At 36.2% G+C, this 21,358-nt stretch overlaps 1 protein-coding gene across 3 annotated transcripts in view; it reads right to left on the reverse strand.

The window, feature by feature from the left end:
• HERC4 (HECT and RLD domain containing E3 ubiquitin protein ligase 4) overlaps positions 1 to 21,358 on the reverse strand; it is a 117,405-nt gene that overhangs the window by 16,251 nt on the left and 79,796 nt on the right. For 2 of the 3 annotated variants that reach the window (XM_044239627.1, XM_044239629.1), the window contains 4 exons: positions 15,233 to 15,256; positions 12,893 to 12,991; positions 11,194 to 11,361; positions 10,821 to 10,964 (listed from right to left, as the gene is read on the reverse strand). In XM_044239627.1, the coding sequence (XP_044095562.1) occupies positions 10,821 to 10,964; positions 11,194 to 11,361; positions 12,893 to 12,991; positions 15,233 to 15,256 (435 nt within the window). The remainder of the gene's footprint in view (positions 1 to 10,820; positions 10,965 to 11,193; positions 11,362 to 12,892; positions 12,992 to 15,232; positions 15,257 to 21,358) is intronic. The other variant, XM_044239628.1, reaches the window with a different exon arrangement.

The raw sequence follows: 21,358 nt of genomic DNA on the forward strand, positions 1-21,358 counted from the left end.
TTATTCACTTGAGAGGGAGGGAGGGAGAGAGAGAGAGAGAGAGAGCAGGAGCAAGGGGAGCAGCAGAGGCAGAGGGAGAAGCAGATTCCCTGCTAAGCAGGGAGCCCAACCTGAGGCTTGATCTCAGGACCTTGAGATAGTGACCTGAGCCAAAGGCAGACACTTAACCATCTGAGCCATCTACGTGCCTCCCAACCCAATATATTTTCACAAAATAAAGATCTAGCTAAAACCAGACTACATGTATAACTTCACAGGTGGCCTTTTCCCCAGAAATACAAGCATTTCCACATCATTAAGCATTAAATTAATAAATGAAATGACTACTAGAACATTTAATCTGATTTAAATTACACACTTTTAAAATTTGGAAAACAAAAAGCATAAGAAATTGTAATCACTTAGAAACAAGAATTTAAACAATATTTTTATGTATTTCCATTCACTGTAAGTTTAAAAAATAGATTAAAAATACAGTAAAATTTTCTCCTTTGTCTAATCACAAGTATTTTCTTGTATCATTAAATATTCTTCTAGAACATGATTTTTACTTTTGTACTTTTATTTTATTATTTTTTAAAGTAGACGCCACAGCCATGGAGCCCAGAGTGGGGCTTGAACTCATGACCTGAGTGAGATCAAGAGCTGGACACCCAACTGACTGAGTCATCCAGCAGCCCCCATAGTACATGATTTTTTTTTTTTTAGAACATTATTTTTTAATGACTGCATAATACTCTTACAAAAGTACCAAGGTCTGCTAAATTAGCTATTTTACTGTAGTTGGATATTTAGATTTTTAAATCAATGAATCATTATTTACCCCGATCTTTATTCAGTGAGCATGACAGTTATGAGATTTGGAGCTCGACCTAGCTCATTTGTTATCTAGCCTCAGATAAAAAACAGTATTTATTCTCATAAGGTTGTTGTGAGGATGAAATGGTATTAATGCATGCAAAATACTTTCAACTCAGTTCCTGCAGCACATGGTAAAGGGATAATAAATGTTAGTTATCCCATAATATTCAAAATAAGATGGTATCATTTCTGCATATACACACACACACATTTTTAAGACTTTATTATTTTAGAGAGAGTGAGTGTGCACAAGGGGGTGGCATGTGTGAGCAGAGTCGGGGGGGAGGGGCAGAGGAAGAGGCAGAGAATCTCAAGTGGACTCAGTGCTAAGCATGGAGCTCACAACCCTGAGATCATTACCTGAGCCATAACCAAGAGTCAGATGCTTAACCAACTAAGCCACCCAGGCGCCCCCTTCTGCACATATTTTTGTCCACAGTTTGGAATATTTGCTTAAGAAAAATTCTGCTTTGGGGGAGCCTGGGTGGCTCAGTGGGTTAAAGCCTCTGCCTTTGGCTCAGGTCATGATCCCAGGGTCCTGGGATTGAGCCCCGCATCGGGCTCTCTGCTCCACGAGGAGCCTGCTTCCTCCTCTTTTTTTTTTTTAAGATTTTATTTATTTATTTGACAGACAGAGAACACAAGTAGACAGAGGCAGGCAGATAGAGAGGAAGGGAAGCAGGCCCCCCGCTGAGCAGAGAGCCCGATGTGGAACTTGATCCCAGGACCCTGAGATCATGACCTGAGCCGAAGGCAGCGGCTTAACCCACTGAGCCATCCAGGCGCCCCTGCTTCCTCCTCTTTCTCTGCCTGCCTCTCTGCCTACTTGTGATCTCTGTCTGTCAAATAAATAAATAAAATCTTAAAAAAAAAAAAAAAAGGAAAATTCTGCTTTGTAAAAAGATTTTAGAAGTCAAATGACAGTTAAGCATACCTCAAAACTTTTTGTTCACACCTACTCCAATTTACTCTGACATTTGTAGTCTAGGAAAATGTCTACCTTTCCACATTTTAATCTGTATACAAACAAACATGCATTTTTACTTGAGTTAAAAAAATGAAAACTTGGGGCACCTGGGTGGCTCACTTAAGCACCCAACTCCTGATTTCAGTTCAGATCAAGATCTTAGGGTTCTGATAGTGAGTCCCCCCTCCATCAGGCTCCACGCTAGGTGGGAAGACTGCTTAAGATTCTTTCTCTCACTCTGTCCCTCCCCAAACAACCCCCAAAAAGAAAAAAAGAAAAAAACTTGTTTTAGTATATACTTTCGTCTATTAGTGATACTGAAAATGAGGGATTTGTGTGTAATTGTGAAATGCCTCTTTGTATTCTTGGCCCATTTACCTTTCAGGGGCCAGTGTTATCTTTCTTTGGTGCAAAAAAGACGATTTTATTACAGCACGGATCCGTGGGCAGAAAGAGCTGCTGCCGCTAGTATTTTCTTATATATATTTATATTTGAATTCTTCATATACCAGGAGTTAATATTACCCCATGTCATATTTGTTAAATATATTCCAGACTGCTATATGCTTTTTAATAATCTTGCTTTTGTTATGCATAACTGTCACATTTTTCCCCAGTGATCAAATCTTTTTCCTCTGTGATGTCCTATAACTGTGTTTAAGTTTAGAAAGTCCTTTTTTTAAATAGGGCAGATTGAATAATGTTAGTTAATCTCTCTTCCTCCTGAAATCCCTGTAAATGAGAATAAAGGAATAAAAATGATATATACCCACAAGCAAAAAAGAATAGGGATGGTTTTAATATCATTAAAGAGATGCTAATATTTTAAAATATGAAAAGTAAGACAGATGGCTGGTACCTGACTCAGTAAAGCAGAAGAAACTTAAACAGTAGATTGCTAAGAGAAAAGCCAATGAGAAGCTAATTTGTACTTCACGCTGAAGAACTGGAAGTACCAAAGAAATAACTTTAAAGTCAAGTAGCTAAGCTAGCTCAGTTGGTAAAACATAAGACTCTGAAAGTCAGAGGTACTCAGGTAGGCTGAAAACTAGTATAAGTGGTAAAAAGTCCCTTGCTTTTCTGCAAAGGACAAGCCAAAGTGGCTCTGGATTCTCAAACAAGTGATACCTTTAAAACAAAGGGATCAAAGGGTTCAAGGGGATAAAGAGGTACAAACCTCTAGTTATAAAATAAGTCACAGGGATATAAACTGCAGCACACAGAACATAGTCAATAATGTTTTAAATAACTTTGTATAGTGACAGATGATAACTACACTTACTACAATGAGCACTCCATACTGTACATACATGCTAAATCACTATGTTATATACCTGAAACTGAGGTCAACTATTCTTCAATTAAAAACGTAATTTAGGAAAAAAAAAACGTAATTTAGGGGCACCTGGGTGGCTCAGTGGGTTAAAGCCTCTGGCTTCAGCTCAGGTCATGATCCCAGGGTCCTGGGATCGAGCCCCGCATCGGGCTCTCTGCTCAGCAGGGAGCCTGCTTCCTCCTTCTCTCTCTCTGCCTGCCTCTCAGCCTACTTGTAATCTCTGCCTGTCAAATAAATAACTAAAATCTTTTAAAAAAATAAATAAATAATAAAAACGTAATTTAAAAGATTAAAATGTAAAATACACACACAAAAAACAAGATGATCAAATGAAGGCATGTATAGTTAACAATGAGAATCCTAGCCTCCCTTTCCAGTGTTCAGAACACTACCATAACACTGGTAAAAAAACTCTGGTCAAAGAGTAAAAAACACAAAGAGTGAAAAATTATGTATGTTGACATTTGAGGGTTCCCTCTTCAAATGCCCATATCTAATCACTCTATGAATGGGAACTTTAAATCATAATGTGTGTGCCCACAGGCACTGGGTGGCTCAGTTAATTAAACATCTGACTCTTGATCTCAGGGTTTTGAGTTCAAGCATGGTGTTGGGTTCCATGCTGGGCATTGAGGGGTTCCATGCTGGGCACTGAGCCTACTTGGGGAAAAAAGAAAAAAATTTATATGCACATCTAAGTAGCTTTTCAGTGTCACATTCTTAAAAATGTGAATAAAAAGTCAAGGGTCAGGGGTGCCTGAGTGTCTCAGTGGATTAAAGCCTCTGCCTTTGGCTTGGGTCATGATCTTGGGGTCCTGGGATCAAGCCCCGCATCGGGCTCTCTGCTTATCCGGGAGTCTGCTTCCCCCTCTCTCTGCCTGCTTGTGATCTCTGTCAAATAAATAAATAAAATCTTAAAAAAAAAAAAAAAAGTCAAGGTTCAGAAGAAAAAGACAAAAGAAATAAAAGAAACCTGGAGGTTATAATTGTTTTGGTGGGGGGAAAAAACAAAAAAATTGTCAAACAACAATAAAAATATGCCCCAAATTCAACAAAACTTATGAGGCATGAAAAAAAAAAGATACACGGCCCATTCATAGGAAAAAAAGAAATCCCATAAATGTTGAGACATTGAATTTACTAGATGAAGATTTTAAATAAACTTTCATTAAAAAAAAAAAGATTTTGTTTATTTATTTGAGAGAGAAGGAGAGAGCATAAGCAGGGGGAGCCATAAGCAGGGGGAGCCACAGAGAGAGGAAAAGCAGGCTCCCACTGATCAGGGAGCCCTGATGGTGGGCTTGATCCCAGGACCCTGAGATCATGACCTGAGTGGAAGGCAGACACTTAACTGACTGAGCCACCCAGGTGCCCCTAAATCAACTCTTTTAAATATGCTCAAATAGCTAAAGGAGACCACGGGGGCAGGGGGTGGAGAAAGAGAACATAACAGTACTGTCTTATCAAACAGAGACTATAATAAAGAGATAGAAATTATGGAAAAGAAGCAAGCAAAAATTCTGGAGCTGAAAAGTACAATAACTGAAACAATTCACTGGAGGGGTTTAAGAGATTTGAGCAGGCAGAAAAAAGAATCCATAAACTTGAAAATATGTCAGTTGAGATTATCTACTTTGTAGAACAGCAGCAAGAAAAAGGAATGAAGAAATATGAAGAAAGCCTATGATACCTGTGGGATATCATCAAGTGTACCATTATACAAGCAGCAAAGGGCCACAAAGAGAGGGGGAAAAAAAAGACAGAAAGAACCTTTGAAGAAATGGTTGAAAACTTCCTAATTCTGATAAAAGACACAAATCTAACACCCAAGCAGCTCAACAAACTCCAACTATGACAAACTTGAGATCCACATTAAGACACATTTAAATCTAAGAGTTGAAAGTTAATTATGACAAGTACTGAAAGCAGGAAAAGAGAAGCAACTCACTACACAGTAGGGCTCTTCAATGAGACTAAGAGCTGATTTCTAATTAGAAACCATGCATGCCAAAAGGCAATGGGATGACATATTTAAAGGGCTGAAAGAAAAACTTCCAATCAAGAATTTTATATCCAGGAACTCTCTCTCATATTAAAAAAACAAACAAAAAAACAAACTGAATTTGTCGCTACTAGACCTTCCTTACAAGAAATGCTAAAGTCCATCAGCTGAAAGGAAAGGATGCTACACAGTAACTTAAAGTCATACAAAGAAATAAAGAACTCTGCTAAAGGTAGCTACACAGGTAAATATAAAAGTTAAAATTACAGTATTTTTTTTTCCCTAAAGATTTTATTTATTTATTTGACAGAGAGAGATTACAAGTAGGCAGAGAGGCAGGCAGAGAGAGAGAGAGAGAGAGAGAGGAGGAGGCAGGCTCCCTGCAGAGCAGAGAGTCCGATGCAGGACTTGATCCCAGGACCCTGAGATCATGACCGGAGCCGAAGGCAGCGGCTTAACCACTGAGCCACCCAGGCGCCCCAAAATTACAGTATTTTTGATGTATAACTTTTTCATGTATAAGGTTCAAAACTCAAATGTATAAAATAATTACAAATCTACATTAACGGGCACACAATGTATAAAGCTGTAAAGTGTGACAATAACAAAGAGAACGGAACAGAGCTGTTCTAGGAACAGTTTCTGTACACTACTAAAGTTGGTATTTTTTTTTTTTTAAAGATTTTATTTATTTATTTGAGAGAGACAGTGAGAGAGAGCATGAGCGAGGAGAAGGTCAGAGAGCGAAGCAGACTCCCCATGGAGCTGGGAGCCTGATGTGGGACTCGATCCCGGGACTCCAGGATCATGCCCTGAGCCGAAGGCAGTCGTCCAACCAACTGCGCCACCCAGGCGTCCCCTAAAGTTGATATTAATTCAAACTAGACTGTTATAAATTTAAGGTATTAACTGTAACCCTCAGAGCAAGAACTAAGGAAATAATAGATCTCTCTCTTGCTCTCTCTCAAATAAATAAAATTTTTAAAAATATATTTTATTTATTTAACAGAGATCACAAGTAGGCAGAGAGGTGGGGAGGCAGGCTCCCTGCTAAGCAGAGAGCCCAATGTAGGGCTTGATCCCAGGGCCCTGAGACATGACCTGAGCCGAAGACAGAGGCTTTAACCTACTGAGCCACCCAGGCACTCCTCAAATAAATAAAATCTTTAAAAACAAACACACAAACAAGCAAACAACTTGAAATGTAAATGAATTAAATTCCATAATCAAAAGGCAGAGACTGGCAGAAAGGATTTTTAAAAAACAAAGCCCTCTTCAATGATAGCTGGTCCCTAATTTACAATGTTTGACATGATTTTTTTGTTTTACAGTGGTGCAAAAGAGATCTGTACCAGTAGAAATCATACTTCAAGTTTTAAATTTTGCTCTTCTCCTGGGCTAGCAATATGCAGTATGATAATCTTGTGATGTTGAGCAGAGACAGTAAGCCACAGCTCCCAGTCAGCCATGCAATCATGAGGGTAAACAAATAATACACTTAAAATCCTTGTGCTTATACAACCATTTTATTTTTTCACTTTCAGTACAGTATTCAATAAATTAGGTGTGATATTCAACACTTGGTTATAAAATAGGCTTAGTGTTAGAGATGATTTTACCCAATTGTAGGCTAATATAAATGTTCTAAGCATTTTTTTAAAGATTATATTTATTTGAGAGACAGAGAGAGCATGACTAGGAGGAAAGGGGCAGAAGGTGAGGGAGAAGCAGACTCCCCACTGAGCAGGGAGCCCAACGCAGGGCTCAATCCCAAGACCCTGGGATCATGACCTGAGCCAAAGGCAGACACTTAAACCAACTGAGCCACCCAAGTGCCTCTGTACTGAGCATATTTAATGTAGGTTAGGCTAAGATATAATGTTCAACAGGTTAGGTGTATTCAATGCCATGCTGAACTATAAAATTTCCAACTTACAATGGGTTTATTGGAACATAACCCCATTTTAAGTCTAGGAAGATCTGCATATGCTGTCTATAAACCTCACTCTAAATCCAAAGACACTAGATTGAAAGTGAAAGTTTGAAGCAATGATATGCCTAGTAAATAATAACCAAAACAGAGCTGAGTGGCTATACTAATATGAGACAAAAATAGACTTTAAATTAAAAAGCGTCAATTTTCCAAGAAGATAATAACATTTAAAAACGTCTACATACCTAACAATATAGCTTCAAAATATATGAAGTAAAAACTGACACAATTAAAGGGGAAAATACAGCTCTAAAATAATAGGTGGAAGTTTCAATATCCCACTTTCAATAAAAGATATGACAATCAGACAGATGATCAATAAGGAAATAGAGAACTTGAAAAATACTATAAAACAACCATACCTAATTGCTATAGAACATTCCATTCCACAGCAGAATACACCACGCTTCTTAAGTACATGTGGAATATTTTCCAGGAGGGAACATATGTTAGGTCAAAAACTAAGTCTCAATAAATTTAAAGAGACTAAAATCATAAAAAGTGTATTTTCAGACCCCAAGAATAAAACTAGAAATCAACAGTAAGTTGATTGGCTCGGTGGCTCAATGGTTTAGCTTTCATCGTTGGCTCAGGTCATGATCCCAGGGTCCTGGGATCGAGCCCTCTCTGCTCAGCAGGGAGCCTGCTTCCCTTGCAATCCCGCCTGCCTTGTGATCCATCCCCGCCCCCTGTCATATAAATAAATAAAATCTTAAAAAAAAAAAAAAAAGAATAGACAAGTCCATAAGACAGATAGTAGAGTAGTGGTTGTCAGGGGCTGGAGGGAGACAGAAATGGAGAGTAACCACTTAATGTGTACAAGTTTCCTGTTGAGGTGATGAAATGTTCTGGAACTATCTGTGGTGATGGCTGCACAACAATGTGTGAATGTACTAAATGCCACTGAATTGTACATTAAAAAAACTCCTAAAATGGTCAATTTTTGTTATATGAATTTTACCTCATTAAGAAATATTTCTAAGAGCATATGGCCCTCTGCATTCTCCCTCTCCTTGTCAGTCAGGACTGAGCTTTTAAAAGATTTATTTATCTGACAGACGGAGATCACAAGTAGGCAGAGAGGCAGGCAGAGAGAGGGGGGGAAGCAGGCTCTCTGCTGAACAGAGAGCCCGATGCGGGGCTCTATCCCAGGACCCTGAGATCATGACCTGAGCCGAAGGCAGAGGCTCAACCCCCGGAGCCACCAGGCGCCCAGGAGCTGAGCTTTTAGCCAAGTATAGGAAGAAGACTGACTATTATGTAGGGTCCACTGAGTAAATATCTTGAAGATGCTAGCTATGAACTTTCTGTTTTAAATCACGTAAAATAGAAAAGGAGGCTAGAGTAAGTTCAATGATGTTTGCACAGAGTTAGAAGTATCAAGGGGTGTGCGTGGGTGGCTCAGTCAGTTAAGCGCATGTGTTCAGCTCTGGTCATGATCTCAGGGTCCTGGAATAGAGCCTTGCATCAGGCTCCCTGCTCAGCAGGGGGTAGCTTCTCCTGCTCCCTCTCCCTCTGCTCCTCCCCTCACTCATGCACACTTTCTCTCAAATAAATAAAATCATAAAAAAAAATAATTAGAGGTATCAGTATGATCTTGTGTCTGAAAACCATATATATGTTGGACACCATGAGATATGTACATGTCTGTATACATATTTACAGCTCCTAGTTCTGTCTGCTGAGAATCTGAAAGCAACGACTCCCTGGTAGTAGTGAGTATACTTAGCATGCAGAGCGTGATTTCTAAATACCACTTCCACCTGAAGAAGTCAGGGCTTTTAAGGAGAAAAGGCTAATACCAAGGCTGGGGTAAACACAAGAAGAGCCTGGAACATTTGTTGTACTAAATGTAAAGAATAAATTAAGGAAAAATAGGGACATGTCAAAAGTACACAAGAGAGGAACCAGTTCAACAGGACTTCAATTGGTCAAAACAAGATATAACTGAAAAGTCTCACAAAGATCTGTGATAAAGCTTGCTAAGACTGCCGCTCCTCTGGTTTCAAAACAATATCCCTCTGTAGAACTGAATAAAGGCCCACAGAACTCTTTGTGTTCCTACCAGGACAGGCCTCCAACTTATGTACCCTCTCAAGTTCTATCTGCCATATCATTAACAAACTACCTTAAGAGACCAAGCCAAGGAGACTGTAATTCAATCAGATTGACCACCTAGTGGGACAACTGGGTGGCTTAGTCAGTTAAGTGTCTGCCTTTGGCTCAGGTCATGATCCCAGCGTCCTGGGATTGAGCCCCATGTCAGGTTCCATGCTCAGCGGGATGTCTGCTTCTCCCTCTGTCTGCGCTGCTCCCCTCTACCCCTGCTTGTGCTCTCTCTCTCTCTCTCTCAAATAAATAAGCCTGGGTGGCTCAGTTGGTTGGACGACTGCCTTCGGCTCAGGGCGTGATCCTGGAGTCCCGGGATCGAGTCCCACATCGGGCTCCCAGCTCCATGGGGAGTCTGCTTCGCTCTCTGACCTTCTCCTCGCTCATGCTCTCTCTCACTGTCTCTCTCTCTCGAATAAATAAATAAATAAAATAAATAAATAAATAAATAAATAAATAAAATTTATAAAAACAAAACAAACACTCCAACCTATAGAGCTCTCCCTAGACAAAGATGGGATAATATGAGCATCAATAAAGATAGTAACTACAACGGACTAAAAACATCAAAAATATTAAATCCATGAATAAATAATATTTGAAAACAAAACTAAAAAACACATGGTCACCACTGAATTATGCCAATGAACAGATTTATTCTTCTGCAAAATTAGCAACTGAAGTAAGAGAATCCTTCCCCATATGAATTACACTACTAAAGAACCAAATAGTAGATGCAGGTATATTTCTCAATATAGAAGTATCCAAGCCAATAAAATAAAAAGAAATTAAAGAGTAGCACCATTTTTACAACCTAATAAATTAATGAGTGTAGGCATTGATCATCAATGACTGCTAACATCACAAAGGACAGTGAGCCTCCTGAAACAATAAATAACACAACAAGGTTTTTAGAACCAATAGTAAATATTCTATTAAAATTTCTTTCAACTCATTCTATAACTGAACCATCTCCCAAGGGTAGCAAATTTGCTCTATAAGGGAATAGAGGGTAAATATTCTAGGCTTTGTTGATCATAGGGCCTTTGTCTTAACTATTCAACTCTGTCTCTTCCAGTTGTAGCTAGAAAGCAGCCATGAACAACAGGCAGATGAGTGGACATGACTTTCTCTACAAGAACATGTGTGGAGAACTTATCTTATGGACTATAATTTGCTGAGTAGTTACCTCTGCCCTAAATGATAAGGTAGAGAAATCAATGACTGCTAATAATAAATTAATTTTTCCCAGAAGAAAAGTTTATCTGGTAATTATTATTTAATCCTCAAATCTCAATCAGCAGAAGGAAAGGTCACCGTCACTCTCAGGCTGACTACTCCTTTAACTTATTTTGCTAATCTGAAATGTGTCAGAAGTATTAAGGTGTTCTGATGACTCTGAGTCCAAAAGTTTGTAATTTTTCAAACTGTAATAAAGCAAATCTCTGAATGTTAGGAATCTAGTAAATTTTATTTACTGAGTCAACTTGACACATGTAGGTATACATACATAGGAATATACACAGAAATAATTTAGACAGTTGGACCTCACCTTATCAGAAAACCAAATGAGCCTGGAATCTTCGTAATACCTAAACATGCCATACTTAGGATCCAACAATTCCCTCATGATGAGCAAGAAAAATTCTTTGCGTACTCCTCCTGCATCAACAGCATCTTCTCCAACAAATATAACCTGAAACAGCATAATGTAAATACTGAATGTAAAGAAATGGAAGTATATTCTGAAGAGCTGAGAGCCCATAACATGTAATTTATTAACAATAAATGCTCAGCAATTAACAGTTTTAAAAAATTTAGAAGTTTTATTAAGTTTCAAAGATACTTATAAAACTTAATTTTTTAAAACTATTAACTGCTGAGCATATATTGTAATATATATGTAGTAGAAAACATCAAATTACCTTGAGTGGCTTTTTGTAGTCTATATTCTTTGTTTTCCTAAGGACTTCCATTGCATCTCCTACAATATTTTCTCTACGCACGACCAGAATTAAGCAGGGATTCACAGATTCAATCACTGGGAGAAAAAGAGAGGAGACATTCTGTCTGTGGGCCTGGTCAATAGCCATCTAGAAAACAAAAGATTAAAATTTTAATAGCGATGCTACAAAGAAACTAATGTGACTGGGTAAGCTAACTTCTACCTATTGATTATAATCCTATATGTATAATTCCTACCAATAATAGTTACACTACTGAATTCACAGACCACCTAACACAGTTACTTAGTAGAGCATAAGAGCTTAATAAAACTGTATTCTCAGCATAAAGTGTCCTTTTGAATGTGTTTATACTGAAGTATAACTAATGATACCATTAAGCAAACACGGAAATACAGTATAGTAAATCTGAACACTGCTATTTCTCAAAAAATAACTGGGATGAAGAGTGAGAAGAAAAAGAAAACAGCATTAAAACAACCTCCAATGATTGTAAGGAATAGCCTGGCTAAGTAGTATTACAGAGATTCATCTAGAAGAGTGACCGCCACATGTGCTCACAAACGAAGCATTTGGTCTCCACCATCTAAAACCTTTGTTTTTTCCCCTATGTTTTTTCCTGTGTTCTTGTTCTAACATGGAATATACTATATATTAAAAGCACGAGGCAATTATTGTTTTAACAATAACCATCAAAAAACTGCTTTGCCAGCTCTTAGTATAAACCCTACAAAAATATTTATTTCTTGTGTTGATGAAAATGGACAAGCACATCTCTAAAATTCCCCCAGTATTTACAATTTAAATATCTGGAAGCATTTAAAATACTAAATGCATTTATTTTAAGGAATGAAAATAATTATCAAAATTGGGCAAGGGAATAATTTTTCAAAGCATTTTTAGAATATTAAGTGCTCAAGGTTTCTTCCCAATCTTCTCTAAGTCCTTAGCTTCTACAATCTGATACTCTATACCAGAAAACAGAACTCAAAAAACTTTTTAATTTACAGGCTCAAAAGATAAAGCAAATCTACTGTAGCTCTCAAAGTCATAATATACATCAGTTATAAAAATTCTCATTATAAATGAAAAAATGTTCAACATAAAACAGAGCACATGGGAGGACAAAGGGGAAGGAGGAGCAGGAGATGACCAATCTTAGGAAAATGCCTTATTTATTATTAAAAACTTCTTCAAGGAAACTTTGTATTCTCCCCTAACAAGTGATCAAATGTCTCTTATTTTACATCATCTCACCTCTAGCTACTCCCACCTTTTTACCAAGTATATAAATATGGAATATATAATGGAACAAGATTTGAAACAAGTCAATGTTTATCAAGTAAAATAGTAAAACTGTTTACAAAGGTTGCATATTTCTATAACAAAAAAAGGCTTATACTTTTTAGATATAAAATGATTAAAGGCTAAACTATTCTATTTTCATTTAAATATAAAGAAGTAGCTCTCATAAGAATACCCGTATCACATGCAACAGTCCTCTTTAGAAGGTACCAAAGGTACTTTGCAAAAAGCCGGACAGAATGTTCCCAAGGATTACTGACTGTAGGCAAACTTGAAATAATTTACTTTTAAAAATCTTACAGAAACAATTCAAAAACCATTCTCAATCAAAATATAGTATTAAACTCTATTTTACCTGCATCTGTAACACTGCATCTGTTTGTAACAGAGTAGTTTTTGCTTGGGCATCAAATACAAATGGGTATGTGCAGATTGTAACAGGGATATCTGCCAACTGGAAATAAAAAATTAACATTTTAGTACAAATTGATCTGTGATACATATTTTTGTAGGTACTGTCATTTCTTTTAAAGCTGATCACATTCTTGGTTTATTCACTTAATTGCTGCTCAGGAATTATAAATAAAACATACTTCCTACTTCCAAATATGGAATGTTTGGCTCTGTAGCGCAATGGATAGCGCATTGGACTTCCAAATATGGAATGTTTACTGATAATCAGATGAGGCACTGGAATAACCCCAATTCCCAACCAATAACCCTGATTTCAGGAGGGAACTGTATACTTAAAAGTCCATACAACTGTAAATTACAAGTATCTCCTGTTTAGCATATATTAACTCCGAGATTCAGTGAGTTAGGTTACAAACATATTCTAAAACTGGGGACTTCTAGGGCATCTAGGTGGGTTAGTTGGTTAGATGTCTGACTCTTGATTTCAGTCAGGTCATGACCTCAGGATTTTGAGATGCAGCCCCCTATCAGGCTCCATGCTGGTATGGAGCCTGCTTAAGATTCGCTCTCTCCTCCTTTTCCTCTCGCTCTCTCCTCCACCCTCTTAAAAATAAAAATAAAATAAAATTAGGGGCTCCTATGTTAACCCAGTTCTTCTATTTTAGGTCTACTCTAGCAACTGAGGCCAGTAATAAGCAATCTGACTGTCCATTTAACAGATATTTACTGTATGTCATTAGTGTGCCAACAAGTTCAAGAATCTTTCATTCATTCAACCTACAAAGCACAAGTATTATTTTCTCTCAACCTTTTAACGTTGAGAAAACGGACCTATTATTGCCATTATCACACATTAATCACTTTACAATTATTCATCCTAGCAAGTAATACAGTGATTGACTGACTGCTAAGTATTTTAACAATGCAGAAAAATACAAAGAGCTATGAATTTCCAGCCACAGATTCTTAAAATTGGAGAAGGATGTATTCCTACCATGTACCCAAAAAGACCATGATTTTGTGTCAGCCCTGAAACAAAGTCCCTTGCTGTAAGGTTTCTGTGAAATAATATACCATGATACAACCCACTTCTTAAGTGTTTAGGAAGTTCTCTTTATTCTGAATTCACATTTCTATACATTACTATGCATTACTTCCTTTTGTATTTCAGTCTTCAAGCCTATTCTGAAAATAATACGGTTTCCAGCCCTTCTCCTAAATGCCTTTTTAAAAATGTATTTTATCTAAGTCTCTCTTAACAAAAACAAACAAAATAATCCAATAGGCCCCAATCAGTATAGAATATGATGAGACTATCAACTTTTTGTTGTCAACATATAAGACAGCAGGCTGAGTTATATTAACATTAAATCATCATTCTTCACTGGTTGTCACATAACATTTTCACCTTGATCCTGTATTTGTGTCACTTTCTACTGATGGCAGAAAGTGATTTCACTACTCTGAAACTCAAAAACTACTGAGATGATTTCTAAGATCCCTTCTGGTTCCAAGTCTATGATTTCATAATCTTATGTGCTACTTCTGTGTGAAGATGAGGAAGCAAACAATATGAGGCCTACGATATAAAGTAAATTCTAAACGTTTCACTGGTTCAAGGGCTGGGAAAAAAACAAAACAACTCCCCCCCCAAAACAGATGTATGAAAGTATAAAAGAAACAGAAAAACAGAAGTATTAAAGTACAAAAGTATATAAAAGAAGTATAAAAGAAGTATAGAAATATAAAAGTGTTAAAAAAAAAAAGGTGGTTAAGGTTTGTTGATAATGTAAACTAAAGTGCTAGAACTTTATATATTAAGATGGTATGTTATACAAAGTGAGGAAGAAGACCATAATGGGTTTATTTAACTTTATAATCATTTTGAGTATCAATTATAGTTTAAAAACTGAAAATCATTTTAGTTCTGTAATATAAAATATTTTCTACCTTACTGGGTAAGCATTTGTCAGAATTTAAAAGTCTGCTTTTCTTATTACAAAGGACACATATTAATTTTATATTGGAAGACTTTAGGAAGGTAGAAACTATTTTTATACAAATACTGTTGAAATGCATTATATAGAGATGTAATGTTAACTAAAACAGAGGTTTTACTTTTCTTCAGGAAATTCCTCTGAAATGTTTAATAAGGACAATTCCTATATACTTATTAAAAAATAAAAGCCACACAAAACAGGAACCTTTCGTTCTCCTATCACTTAAGACAAAACATAGTATTTCCTACTCTGAACATGAGACTACATTACACCAAACTTACCTCAGTTAATCCATGGTTGACATCCTAAGACAGCAGTGCAGAATATAACAGTAATGAGGAAAGAGCAATGTTAGTGTCCAAATTTAACTATTTCTATTCAAAGTAGCATTTCATATATTTTTGCTACAGCAGAATACTAAATTAACGAAGTAGAATAAAATACACCTACAACAAAACTTACCCTTTGCACGTGCACCTTATGTATCTATTATCTATAAAAATAAGAACTTTGTTTCATATATCTTGTGGTCATAAACCCATTTGTAGAATTTAGGTAGAACAGGGAAAATAAACCTAAACTTGGTCTTAAAGATGTAATTTTATGTCTCAGTTACTCCACCTGGAAAATGGAGACCTCAGGACTTGATTAATTTTGACAAAATGTTTGAAAAGTCCTTAGTAGATTAAAATGTTACATGTAAACAAAGTGAAGAAAATTAAGCCATAACTTATTTCAACTAATTCATTTTAGTTTGTGTGCTTCCCCTATAATAAACTGTAAACATTGGTTTAAATTTGTCAGTGAGTTCTGTGAGAACTTGCAGCCAATTATCCAACCTACGGATGGGTTTTGGGACCCTCCCCCCACCAAACTGCATTTGGTGCCAGAAGTGAGGGCAGTCTTGTGTGGACTATTCCTTCTGGCTTTGCAGTTTGCTAAATGCTCACATGCCTCCGGGGTACCTTTGGAGACTTTAAGATATGAGCAAAGACTTCGTATTCTCTCACTATATTGTGCTAAATAAAACAAAAGCAGTATGAGCATAAGCAAAACATGACTCCATACAAATCCTGTTCTGAGAAAGGTAATTACTGATTAATATTTTCTTCCAAAAAATTCAGAGTACCAAGGTATCACTAGATAAATGCCCCTACTGGCAGCATTAACAAGAACATACTTAGAAGCTGTACTGCAGAGAAAGCCTTTAGATTACACTCAGTTTAATTTGAGACCAACTTGAACATCTGACATTCTTTTATAGTTTATTTGCAGGACATTATAACAGTGCTATTATTACTATGAAAGTGTACACAAGCAAAGAAAAACCTTTCAATATTTTCTGACTACCTATAGCCTGTTTGATAACTACACTAGATACCAAGACAGTTTATATCATGGGAGATTAATTTTTTTCTTAAGTAAATAATAAAACAATATATATGCACTTTTTTAAATTGCTACATGTAAACAGATAAAGGTGCTATGCCTATCATTATGCACTGGAGAAGTCAGTAAGATTGTTATAATTTATGGTGTTACTAAACCACACTAAAGCATAACCCAAGTTTCACTGTAAGCTGAAAAGGATATAGGAAATAATAAGACATATGGAAAACTGGAGAAAAGAAAGGCTTTTAGATATCAAGTAGAATGACGGTCTAGGAAAGCAGCATCAAACGGTAAGACAGATTAAGATCATTATTAGAAATTTTAATTTAAGGGTTAAGGATTTTATACAAAAGCTCAAACATTTTAAAAAAGGTAAATGCAAAAAGAAAAAAAGGTAAATGCTTCAACGAGCAATGTATGAACTCTTCTGGGAAAAAGGAGTTGCAAGGTAGTTGTTACATTAGTTGCAAACTTTATTCAATCAAAAGTAATATTTCAAAGAGAATTTTAAAAGGAAAACAAAGTCAAGTGGGGGTTGGAGACAGGCTATCATAAAACATGTGAGGTCAATTAAAAGTCTATTGCTAAAAATACGACATATCATTCAGTGTGTGACCTACTATTGGCTCCAAATCTACATCGTCAAGCACTAGTTGTTGGCTGTTTTTAGATGGGAGTCCTAAAAATGGGTCAAGGCTTGCCTAATTTTAGTTACTCAATGTCCTAGAAGCTGGAGAAAGGCTTGAAGCAATGTTCAAAAGTCAGGTTCTCATGGTCTGAAACAGACTTCACTAAGGACGGTTTTAATACCAATGTTTAATGATGGTTCCCATTATAGACAAGAAGATGGAGCTCCTTGGCACATATTAGTTTTGACAAATTACTAATGGCAAAACATTATACCATTGCTGGTGTCATCTTGATATAATGACATAACACAGGATTACTCCAAGAGGGCATAAAGAGGGGATACTGAAGTTAATGAAGTAATTCCAGTAAAAATGAAAGGTCTTGGTAACTAGATAGAAATAGGGTAACTTCTAAAACACGAATGAAGTGGAAATACGTAAACATAATTTGGTAATCCTGTGCATAAGGAGTTAATTGAAGCATTTAGTCAGCAAAATATTAATGCCATTAAAAATAACAAGGGAGCTTTAAAAAGCAAGTATGACCTTTTGTAGGAAGTATTACAGTTGCAAGGGAGCACAAATGTCCTTTTCTTTTTATTAAATGAGAAAAAAACTCAAATCCAGAAAGTACTGATGTATCTTTCCCAAACTGGTTCTCCCCAACTGTCATATCAGTCTTTCTAGTTTGCTGGTGAACATGTCACCCTGCTAACTCAGCACTGAACATAGGTAAAGTACAACTTTAACACCATAGAACAAATACAGTGATGATTTATAGATACAGCACAACTAATATCAAATAAGACTTGTGACTATATATGTAATGTAGCATCAAAGACTAAAAACTTCACCAAGTATTTCCATTAGTATCTACTTATATCTGACATGCCTTACATAGCTATATGGTTCTTGAAATAAATGAGTATGTATTTTTAAAAATGCGTAACATGAAACATATAGTAATTCAAACTAGCAGACCCAGCATATACCTTTTGATATTTCATTCTAAAGTCAATTTTTACAAATAAATATTGATGATATTTATGTACAGTAACTAGAAGTTTAAGAAAGAAAAAAGAGCAGAGTTTAGGAGCAACTATTAAAGTATTTTCAACTTAAGCAAAGTTAAAAGAGGGTAAGGAAATACACAACTATAAACAGTACCTAGAAAGTGGAGAAAAATCAAACAGCAGAAGAGAAAGAGAACCCATGTGCCATTTTTTAAAAAAGATTTTATTTATTTATTTGACAGACAAAGATCACAAGTAGGCAGAGAGAGAGAGGAGGAAGCAGGCTCCCCAAGGAGCAGAGAGCCCGACGCGGGGCTGGATCCCAGGACCCCGGAATCACGACCTGAGCCAAAGGGAGAGGCTTTAACCCACTGAGCCACACAGGCGCCCCCCATGTGCCATTTTACTTTGCCAAGAAATCAACTATAGAGGGGGTAAAAAAAAAAAGAGAAAAGCAAAAGGAATTCAAAAGATTCATACACCAAAATCAGAATTGTGAAAAACAAAAAAGAGAGAAACTTACACAGGATCAAGCAAAAACTTTATAAAAACAAGTAAAAATGGATGGGAAAATGAAAGGGGATGAAGTAAAGTCAGAAGTATCAGCAGTATAAAAGGACTCTATAAGAAAAGCAAAGAACTTTACAGAATTAGTTTTTAATGCTTAGGGATCAAGGAAGTGTATATCTGCTAAATTCTTAAAATCCTTGACTGGGAAAGAAAAGAAATGGAGGAAAAAAATATCTCAAAAGATTATTGCATGAAGACAAATATAATACAGGTAAAACAATTTCCTTGCAGTATTTAAAACGGTAAATAAATAATACTTAAGGACATATATTCCTTGTAATTCATAGTAATTACCTTTTATCAAAGAATATTATAAGCTTCCACAGTGAAGCAATGGATTTCAAGACTATAACTCTTATTTAATAGTGCTATACATGTATGTACATATACATATATGTGTGTATGTATGTGTATATACACATGTATATGTATACTTATGTATATACACATACATATCATCACAAAATAGCATGTGACTATTTTTAGGATAGATTCTTTAAAATTTTTAACTTAGAGTGTTAATGTGACAGTTCAGCCTAGCATTAAGACTAGTAATACAAACATGAATTTTATTAAAAAGACCCAGGAAAAAAAGTCTAGAGTTATGTGTAAATGTGAAATGTGAAAGTGCTATGAACTCTGAAAGAAGTTTGTGAAATCCAATGTATAATATAAATATAAACTTATAATATAAACTTATGAACTATCTAAGAGTTGCACAAAGACCTTCTTCAAAGTAAATGACAACTTTCTACTTCCAGAGGTAGATTGGAAGAACCCAAATCACAGGTTCTACATTTTGATTTCTAAGATGTGATATTAAACCCACTATGCAAATTAAATAAAGAACAAGCTTTCACTCATTCTGTCTACAAATGAAGAGAAAAGAAAAGCATATTGTTGAAAAAGTAGACTAACAGAGGGCAATCATCAAGTATAGCAAACATATAATCTGGAGAGAATGAGAAGCAAAGAAGAAAAGCCTAAAATTGGAAGGTACTCTTCTACTGCCTCCCCCTGAAATAGCTCCTAAAGAAATTCAGTTTGATATCACCACAGCTATATACCAAAAGAAGGTTGGATACAGGCCTGCCAAACTTGAAAGTAAACATTCAAACCACAGCTTTTCCACATAACACCAAGATTACTACAAACTAAAAAATGCTATTAGACTGCCATTTCTCCTACTTGCTCAGAATACAAGTAGTTTATGACCTACATATCAGATATAAATTCAGATGGCAAAAGTATCTAATTCATAGTGATATAGGATCATATGACTCTCTAAGACAATGTTTCTCAAACTAGGCTTGCAGATCCCTGAAGAATAAAATTTTAGGGGTCTATGAGTGCTCTGGGAGAATTTGTAATTTTGGTGTTTTTAATACCAGTATTTTTAAAAATTGATTTAAAAACTCTAAAATGAGGATAATCCATTTATAATCCCAGTATTACAATGAAACTCCAAGAGTTGCAATGGTAATAAATGTAATCCCACTGATGCCAAACAGGAAGGATCTCTGTGTCTAGGACTTCATATAGAAATGATAGCTGGGGTGCCTGGGTGGCTCAGTGGGTTAAAGCCTCTGCCTTCGGCTCAGGTCATGATCCCAGGGTCCTGGGATCGAGCCCCGCACCGGGCTCTGCTCAGTGGAAAGCCTGCTTCCTCCCCTCTCTCTGCCTGCCTCTCTGCCTACTTGTGATCTCTGTCTGTCAAATAAAAGAAAAAAAAAAAAAAAGAAATGATGTGCTTTGTGAGGGCCAAATGAATATGACATCTCATTCTAAAAGCAAATGTTTCGCTGTAGTTCAAATAAAGAAAGACAGCAAGATAACATTAGACACCTCAAAACAGAAATGACTGCCAAACAAAGCCTGTGAATAGGCAGCCAGCAACAGCCATTATTTTACCAAAACTTAAAACTATGTGCCAATCATTGGTATGATCCATATAAAGTGCACTAAGCACTTTATATGCCCTAAGCACTTTATATGGATCATACCAATTAATCTTCTCAGTAACTATAAAAGGTAGGTACTGTTATCCCTAATTTACAGAAAAAGAATTAATCATTTCTCCAAGGACATACAGAGAGTAAATGCTAAGCTTTTACTCTCTGTAAGCTGGGATTTGAATCCAGGTGCTCTTATGTTATACACTACTTTCTCATCATATTTAGGCTGTGAGGTGAGACTCCAGATCATCAAAACAATTATCCTCCACACTAATATTAACTTGATTTTTAAAATCTGTAGTCTTACTTATATAAATTTGTTATGGTTTCAGAGTTCTTTTAAAATCTAAGCAGCCGGAGTTTAGAACTAGTATAGTGTCTGTATATATTTAAATAAGATGATCATAACAATGTAAGTGAATGCTGGACTTCTTAGAAATTGTTTTACTTTAAAAGGGGTCCATATATCACTCCAGTTTCAAAAACACTGCTCAAAGACCTAGGGTCTTTGACCCTACATTGCTTTGTCTGGGCTTATATGCAAAGTCAGGATACTGACACCACACCCCACCCCATGCCATGGCTTACCATAATACTTCAGATAAAATCTAAGTTCTTGATCCTAATTTACTAAAACCCTCCATGATTTGGTGCCTGTCCATTTCTCTGATCCTTTCCCAGAACTCTTCCAACTTCCATATTTTAGACATACTGGCCTCTTCCTATCTTTCAAACATGTCAAGCTTGTTCTCACCTAAGATCTTTTACTGGATATTCATTTTTTCTTGAAATCCTCTTTGGTTTGATCTTATGTGGTTGCTCCTTGTCACTTAGAATATAGCTCATAT

Source organism: Neovison vison, chromosome 2, assembly GCF_020171115.1.
Source record: "Neovison vison isolate M4711 chromosome 2, ASM_NN_V1, whole genome shotgun sequence".
NCBI lineage: Eukaryota > Metazoa > Chordata > Mammalia > Carnivora > Mustelidae > Neogale > Neogale vison.